This window comes from Panthera uncia, assembly GCF_023721935.1.
Source record: "Panthera uncia isolate 11264 chromosome E2 unlocalized genomic scaffold, Puncia_PCG_1.0 HiC_scaffold_19, whole genome shotgun sequence".
Lineage (NCBI taxonomy): Eukaryota > Metazoa > Chordata > Mammalia > Carnivora > Felidae > Panthera > Panthera uncia.
This window is the reverse complement of record NW_026057588.1, coordinates 718618-727688: the sequence shown is the minus strand read 5'-3', so window position 1 is coordinate 727688 and position 9071 is coordinate 718618. Positions and strand designations below refer to the sequence as shown.

The following is a 9071-nucleotide window of genomic DNA, read 5'->3' as shown; positions in this document are numbered from 1 at the left end:
TCTAGGGCACAGTGGTAATAGGGATCGAGTACACTAAGGGTCATCCCCCTTTGATTTGGCTTGAAGAAATACAGGAAATTATTCTAGGGAGATCTTTGTCTGCCTTCAGAAACCCGTCTTTGAGATTGTTGACTAAACTAATGTTCATACAACAGTATTCATTCCATGTGTATGCCCTTGTTCCTCCTCAAGTTAGTGTTGTTAGTCTTATACCTGCAATTTGTGGGACTATTTAATCAGTGAATGAATGTTGTCTCATACATTTTACAAGATTTCCTTCCTGAGCGTTAAGGGTTATGGGTAAGCACGCCTTTTCCCAAAACCTATATAACCTCTAAAATGGGGTGAGTAAAATCATAGTTACTGTTTCTGCATGAGTTTTGCTTGACATTATAACACATTATTAATAAATGCTTTTCTTGGGGCTCCTGGGTGGCCCACTTGGTTAAGCTTCTGACTCTTGGTTTCAACTCAGGTCATGATCTCACAGTTCCCTAGATCAAGCCCTGCATTGGGCTCTGCACTGACAGTATGGAGCCTGCTTAGAATTCTCTCTCACTCTCTTTATCTGCCCCTCCTCTCCTTAAGCTCTCTCTCTCTCTCTCTTTCAAAATAAATCAATAAACATTAAAATAATAAATACTTTTCTCTTTTGAATGAATTTGGATTTTAAAATTGGGAATATTGGATATCTTGAGAATATAGTTTTGTTATGAAATGACTGTTAATTCCAGAATTATAAAAATTTCGTCCATAAAGTCATATAAGATATCATCCTTTTCTATAGTATGTTTTAATTTGTCTAAAGATAACTTGTTGGGTTTTATATGAATTTGATATATTGTTTAATTTCAGTTCAAATGTTTTATTTTAGTCATTTCTGTGTATAGATCCACCGTGTCACTCTGAGTATACTGAACTAATAGTTAAATATCTAATTTTACTTTATAGCAACATGACCAATTTCTTTCATGTACTTCTTCATCACTGTTACTTATGGCATAGATCTCCACAAAATTTTTAAGGTTCTGGAAATTCCATTTTTCAGTTAACCCATGAGTACTATTTTGTTTCTCATCTTCTATTTAACCTGAACTCTAAGGTTCACGGTGTTCTTGTTGACCCACATACCGCTGTCCTGTTGTTCTGCCACCATTATTGTTTCCTGTATTGTTGGTACCTCTGCACAGCCAACCTCTTCCATTGATCTTCTGGAACTGGCAAATATTGTTTCTGCCCTTAACTGCTACTGGTAATACCACCTTCATTAGAAGTTATTCCTTGTTGTTTTGGTCATATGACCCTTAAGGTTATCTATAGTCTCCTGATAATTTTGTGAAGTCAGGGTTTATTAATTTTGGGCAAGTGCACGTTATTTTTATTCATTCATGATAATTATATGTTTTTTAATACATTTGGTGATAGCATCCCTCACCTCATCGATGTTTCATGGCGATAGATCCAGTGATAGAACTGCAGAGTATGAGAGGAAGCTAGCCTAGGAGACACTATTATTTTTACATTATATAGATAGACTTAGTTTCAAATTTTTTAATCTCTTGTGAAATTAATAACTTCAGTTCTTAGCTAGTTTAAAAAGAACTTCTAATTAAAGTAGAATTCACATAACATAAAGTTAGCCATTTTCAAGTGAGCAGTTTGCGTATTTACAGGTTGTTCAACTATCATCTTTGCCTAGTTGCACATTTCCATCACTCCAGTTTACCCATTAGGCAGTTTTTCCCCAATTTCCTCTGTCCCCAGTCCCTGAAACATCAGTCTGCATTCTGTCTCTGTTTAATCTGTTTGTAGTTTTTCTTTTTCTATTTTGTCTGGACTCTTCACAGCCCTTTGCAATTCTGTATGTATTTAAAATTTTTTTAATGTTTGTTTTTTTTTTGAGAGAGCAGGAGCAGGGGAGGGGTCAGGGGGAGGGGAGGGGGAAGAGGATCCAAAGCAGGCTCCACATTGACAGCAGCGAGTCCCAGCGTGGGGCTCAAATTCACAAACAGCGAGATCATGACCTGAGCTGAAGTCGGACGCTTAACCGACTGAGCCGCCCAAGCGCCCCATGTTTTCCACTTATTTAAAAATGGTTTTTGGAGTTTTGACATGTCTGTGTAGGATCTCCAGATCACTTTGGTCAATATTACTTTTTTTTTTTTTTTTTTTTTTTAAAGTAGGCTTCATGCCCGGTGTGGAGACCAATACAGGCTTGAACCCACGACCCTGAGATCAAGACCTGAGCTGAGAACAAGGTCATTTAACTGACTGAGCTACCCAGGGCCCTCATATTGCCATCTTGAAAAATATGAAATCTTCCAATCCATAATTATGTATTGTCTTTCTCTTTATTGATGTGTTTAATTTCTCTGAGCAGCATTTTACAGTTTTCAGCCTATAGGTCTTTCACCTCCTTGGTTAAAATTTATTTCACAGTATTTTATTCTTTGGATGGTACTTTATACTTGATACCATGTTTAAAATTTCCTTTTCAGATTGTTCATTATAGTGTGTAAAACACAAGTGAATTTTGGTACCGTATCCTGCAACTTTCCTGACATCTTTTTAAACATTAGCAGGTTGTATGTGTGTTGGGGGGGTATGTCAGTGTGGAGCCCACTTTGGATCCTCTTTCTCCCTCTCTCTTTCTGCCCCTCCTCTGGTCCTGCTCTGTCTCTCAAAAGTAAACAAATGTAAAAAAAAATTTTTTTAAAGAAAGTGCAAAACATGACTCAAAACATACAGAACTACAAAGGGCTGTGAAGAGTCCAGACAAAATAGAAAAAGAAAATCTATAGAACAGATATATTTTTATATATTTACATATATGTATATTATATATATTTATTTATCTGTGTCATTTTCACACAGAGATAATTTTCCTTTTTCTCTTCCATTATCTATGCTTGTTTTCCTTTTTTCTTGTTTTATTGCTCTGGTTAGAACTTGCAGAATAGTGTTAGATACCAGCAGTGAAAGTGGATATTCATGTCTTATTTCTTATCTCAGGGGGAAGTTTTTTACTGTTTCTTAGAGGATATTAGCTGTAGTTTTTCATAAATAATCTTTAAAGGTTGAGGAAAGTCACTTCTGAGTATGCTGAGTGTTTTGTCATTTAAGAGTTCTAGAATTTTTCAGATATTTTGCATACAATGAGATCATTAGGTTTTGTTTTTCTTTTTGTCTTCCTAATATTAATGTGGATTGTAACGTTGATAGATGTTTATATGTTGAACTTTCTACCACTGAATTCTTGGAATAAGTCCCTTTTACTTATGTTGTGTGATTTTAATATGCTTTCTATTTAGTTGGCTGGCATTTTGCTGAAGACTTTTACATCTTTATTAATAAGGGTATTGTTCTGTAGTTTTCTTGTGATGTCTTTGGTTTGGAATCAGAATAATGTTTGCCTCAGAATAAACTAAGAAGTGCCATTGTTTATTCCTTGTAGTGTTATTTTAGTTATAAGGAACTTCCTCACCTTTTGTTTCTCTAGTAAGCCTTAATTTCTCCCTTATTTTCAAAGGACAGGGTTTCTGGAGATTGAATTGATTGCCAGGTTTTTGTTTTTGTTTTGTCAACACTTTAAATATGTTACCCCATGGTCTTTTGCTTCATGGTTTGGCTGAACATTCAGCTCTGAAAGTTATTGTGTGTGCTTTCTACATGACGCTTCTCACTTCTTGCTTTCAAGATTCTCTTTTTACCTCTGTCTTTCCACATAGTGATCATGACTTGTTGCAGTGTACATCTCTGAATTTTTCTTAATTGTGTGTTCATTGAGTACTTAGATTTGTAGATTCATGTCTTTTAACAGTTACAGAATTGTCTATCATATTTTCTCCATATTCCTTTGCCTCCTTCCCTTTCTTTGTGGGACTCTCATTGTTCATATATTGTTCCCCATGATGTTGTCTGCTAGGACTATTAGACTCTGTTCATTTGTATTCATTCTTTGTGCTGCTCAGACAAGGTGATTTCAAATGACTTCCCTACTAGTTTGCTGAATCTTATTTCTACCTCATGAAATCTGTTATTGAACTTCTCTGTGAAGTTTTTCATTTTGTGTATTTTACATTTTGAGTATTTTACATTTAAACTTGAGAAAGTGTTTTGTTTCATCTTCCACGTTCTATCTCTTTATTGATATTCTCTGTTTATTTAAACACAATTTTTCTGATTTCTTTTTAATTCTTTGCCCATCATTTCCTTTAGCTTAAATAGTTGATTTAAAGTGTTTGTTTAATAATTCCAAAGTTTGGGCTTTGTTAGGGTCAAGATTTGTTATTATTTATTTTTCTGTATGGGTCGCACTTCATTGTTGTGTTGCCTCCTTTGTACCTTCTTATTAAAAAATGGGACATTATTAGGGCACCTGGGTTGTTCAGTTGGTTGAGTGACCGACTTTGGCTCATGTCATGATCTCATGGTTTGTGAGTTTGAGCCCTGTGTTGGGCTCTGTGCTGACAGCTCAGAGTCTGGAGCCTGCTTCTGATTCTGTGTCTCCCTCTCTCTCTCTCCCCCTCTCATGCTCTGTCTCTCTCTGTCTCAGAAACAAACATTAAAAAAAATTTTTAAAAACGGGACATTATGAATATGAACATGCTGATACTTTGGAAATCATAATATTCTCCCTTCCTAGGGTTTTTTATGTCTCTTGTGATTGCTGTTGTGTGTTTGTTTCTCTCAACAAATTTTGTGTGGCATATTTTCTTTGATACAGGTAGCCACTGAAGTCTTTGGTTCGCTTATTGGTCAGCTAGTGATTCAACAGATTTCCTGGAACAGCTGGAACCAAACACAAAACAAACCAACTTTCCATACTTTGTAGATGAGTGTGTGTGTGTTGGGGAGTGCATGAAACACACAGTATAGAAGTTTACAGTGGTGCCTTCCCTTCACTTCTGCTTGCTCAGAATCTGATGGTCAGCAGGAGGTAAAAGCTTGGGGGTTTCTCAAGTCTTCTCATGAGCCTGGTCCTGGACATACCTGTATCCTTCTAGAGTCCCTGGAGTATGTAGGGGGACTTCAGAGCCTTATTCCCCACTGCACCTCACTCCCCAAGGTTTTTCTTAGGGTTTTGGTTTGTCCAGTATTTGCCCCAATTGTTATCCCTTTCCCTAGATGGCAGTGGCTACTACATTTACCTTTAAATATTTGTGACAAATGGCCCCTAGTTATCACTTCCACCTAGATAGAGATGTGAGGTAGGCCAAAGAAGGGTAGACACTTTAAGCCAGTCCCTCAGGGAGCCAGCAGACAGATTGAAACAAACAAATGACTAGTCACAATTCTTTAAAGGCTCCCATCTTCAAGGCCACTTCCTAGCTGGGGTGCAGAGCACAGAGTCACAGCAAGTTAAACCAAATACCTTTTTCTTGATTAAGAGTGTATCTGGTGCCTAGAATCCTGTGACTAATTTCTAGAGGTCTTATAAATTTCATTCTGACAATTTTTGCTAGTTTATCTCCTGCTTTGTAAAAAGAGGTACACTTGGAGTTCCCTTCTTGCCATTTTGATGTCACAGTTCCTCATTGTTAATTTCTGTAATATGACTTATTTATCAGAACTTCTATTTCAAAATATTCATGTTTTCCATTTATGATATTATGTGCTTCTGAAATACAACCTCTTTTTTTCTTATGGGTGAGTTCTTTAGAATTCTGAAGTCCATATATTTTTAATAAATGAACATACTTATTAATTAGTGCTGGATTTGCCTTGGGTTACTAAAATCTTTATTATTTTTTATTTTGATTAACACTTTTTATGTATATTACAGTATATAACCTCAGTGCACTGACTATTAACATTGCAGAATGCCTGTTTGCATGGATATATTTTTGAAGAAGTATTTCAGGAGAATATTTTACTATCTTCAAAATGTGGTCTTAATATTGTGTACAAAATAAGTATTCAGTTAGCTTTAATATTTATATTTTTTACAAATATGATTCACCTTTATCCCTCTTGTGAGGTTCTGTAAACTTTGGGGTGCCTGTGGAAAATTCTATTATTTCAAGGTAGTTGGAACTTTTTTTTTTTTAATGTTTATTTTTGAGAGAGACACAGTACAAGTGGGGGAGGGGCAGAGAGAGAGGGAGACACAGAATCCCCAGCAGGCTCCAGGCTCCATGCTGTCAGGAAAGAACCTGACACAGGGCTCAAGCTCACGAACCATGAGATCGTGACCTGAGCTGAAGTTGGCCACCTTACTGACTGAGTCACCGAGGCGCCCCAGGGCAGTTGGAACTTTTGACCACAGAGCTTTTGAACATAGATTTCCCTGAAAATAATTTAAACCATATGTCATCCTTTCTTTACTGAAGAATTTTATGTCTTTTCTGTGTTTATACATTTGCACGCCATGGTTGAGAAACTTGATAACCCTTGTCAGTTATGAGTTTTACTTTTGGTGTAATACGTTTCAATGTAAATACCCATCTTCAACTCTGGTTAATAAGATGCCTACGATTATTTATATCTTACAGATAAGGCTACTAGATGTGTGGGCAAAGAATTACCACCAAAAGACTACATTAATAATGGAGAATTACTGCAAACGTTGACTTTTGAAAGAGACCTAAGTCATGACTTTGATGACTTTGATTTGAAGAAAGACCAGCAAGATGTGAACAAACTTGAGACTCCGTGGATTTATGAAGAAAAATATTATGAAGGAATAACTACATCCCATTATAAAAATCTCACCTGTAGAGAAGACCAACAACATCCTAAATTCTGGAATAATTTCCCTGTAAAGCACAGTGTTTCCATAAGAAGAAGTACATCTCCATATTATAAACATGATATGACAAACAAGGAACTAAACTACATGGTAGGCCATTCAGGAAACAAGTATATGAACTGCTTGGGCAATAAGCTTGGAGTAAGCTTTCATTCACATCTGGCTGAACTGCAGAGATTTCAAACCCAAGAGGAAATTTTTCAAAGTAATCAAATTGAGAAGTCTACCAAAACGTCCTCAGTTTCACCACCTCAAAGAATTGCTTCTAGTGTCACAACCAACATTGTTAATAAATATGGGAAGGTTCTTATGCATCCTTCATTACTGACACAATATGAGAAGACCCCCAGTAGAGAAAAACCTTACAAATGCAATGAGTGTGGGAAGGCTTTTAGCCATTGTTCGACCTTAGCTAATCATCAAAGAATTCATTCTGAGCAAAGACCTTACAAATGTAACGAGTGTGGCAAAGCCTTTAACAGGTTCTCGAACCTCACAAGGCATCAGAGAATTCATACTGGAGAGAAACCATATAAATGTAATGTATGTGGTAAGCATTTTATGATACGTTCCCACCTTTGGGGCCATGAACGAATTCATATGGAGAGAAGCCTTACAAATGCAATGTGTGTGGCAAAGCCTTTTCTGAGTGTTCAAATCTTGCTCAACATAAGAGAATCCATTCTGGAGAAAAACCTTACAAATGTAATCAGTGTGGTAAGGATTTTACCACCTGTTCACACCTTTGGAATCATGAGAGAATTCATACTGGAGAGAAACCTTACAAATGTAATGAGTGTGGAAAGGCCTTCACTGGGAGTTCAAACCTTACACAGCATAAGAGAATTCATGCTGGAGAGAAACCGTACAAATGTAATGTATGTGGCAAGGCCTTTAGTCAGAATTCAAGCCTTACAGTTCACCAAAGAATTCATACTGGAGAGAAACCTTACAAATGTCATGAATGTGGCAAATCCTTTAAGCAGTATTCAAGCCTCAGTAGACATCAGAATATACATACAGTGAAGGTATAGAAGGTGTGTTAAGACTTTTATTAAATGTTCTCACCTTTGGAGTCATAGGGGAATGAATACTGTGAAGAAACTTTACAAAAGAATGTAGCACGGCCCTCATGCCATGACTTGATCTCAGGATTCACAAGATTTCATGTTGGAAAAAACCCTACAAATATAATTAGGTGGTACATTGCTTAAGCAGGTTCTACAATGTACTGTGCATTAGAGAATTCCTAATAGTGAGAACTTAGTCTAGTTCTTGAAGGTTAATCAAATCAAATGTTACACTCTGCAGGTAAATTAAAAGTCAAAATGCTTTAAAATTCATGAGATGATGGGTGTCAAAGGAGCAGGGACATCTGTGGAAACCCCTTAAGTTTATACAATCTTTTTATTCTTTTGGATTTCTTTTTTTTTGTTTTTAAAAATATTTATTATTTATTTTTGAGAGCTACAGAATGGGGTTGGGGGCAGAGAGAGAGGGAGACACAGAATCTGAGGTAGACTCTAGGCTCTAAGCTGTCAGCACAGAGCCCGATGTGAGGCTCAAACTCACGAACTGTGAGATTGTGACCTCAGCAGGATACTCAACTGACTGAGCCACCCAGGCGCCCCTGTTCTTTTAGATTTCTTAATGAGGTTACTTTATTACTGACTTTGAACCTGTGGTTGAAAATATATTATTGACATTATGTCTTCATCACAGACGTTTCACATATTGCCCTAACAGTGCCCGTGATGGAACCTTTTGTTTTGGTCCTAATGTAAATGGGTTTTGTTTTTAATTTTCAATTCACATGTTCATTTCTGGTATCTCCGAAGGCAGTTAACTTTTGTACCTTAACCTTGTAGCCTGCAGCCTTGGTGTAAATGGTATTTTATCTACCATACTTTGGGACATTGTATGAAATAGTTCAATGCTTTGGTGACAGGTGCCACTCTGTTTTCTTCCCAGTATAAAAGAACTCTCTGTTATCATACTATTATCAAGTGAATCTTGCAGTCATTAAGTCCAACTTGGTCATGAGGCAGGTTCCTATGGTACTCTGTTGCAATCAGAGTATCTATAGTTTATTAAGATCTCAGAAGCTTTATGCCTAATTTTTATTAGCATATAAAATAAATCTTTGCACAGAATGGAAATGGAAACTGGTCATAGCCAGTATTATAAATAATATACCAGTAATCTAAAATATGAGAACAAGTTATGAAAACACCTAAATGTAAATCTAGATTACTGGAAGAACATTGCCATCCAGCTTTTTCAGTGTATCATGATGGCTAAATCCTGTGATTTGTTACCA

The 9071-nt window shown here is 36.5% G+C and overlaps 1 protein-coding gene across 1 annotated transcript in view; it reads left to right on the top strand.

Annotated features, from left to right (window-relative positions):
* The window catches only part of LOC125916068 (zinc finger protein 91-like), a 45071-nt gene extending 36321 nt beyond the window's left edge, over nt 1–8750 (top strand). Inside the window, 2 exon segments of the mRNA XM_049622243.1 lie at nt 6495–7349; nt 7352–8750. Of these exon segments, the coding sequence (XP_049478200.1) occupies nt 6495–7349; nt 7352–7785 (1289 nt within the window). The 3' untranslated portion in view covers nt 7786–8750.
* The last annotated feature ends 321 nt before the right edge of the window (nt 8751–9071 follow it).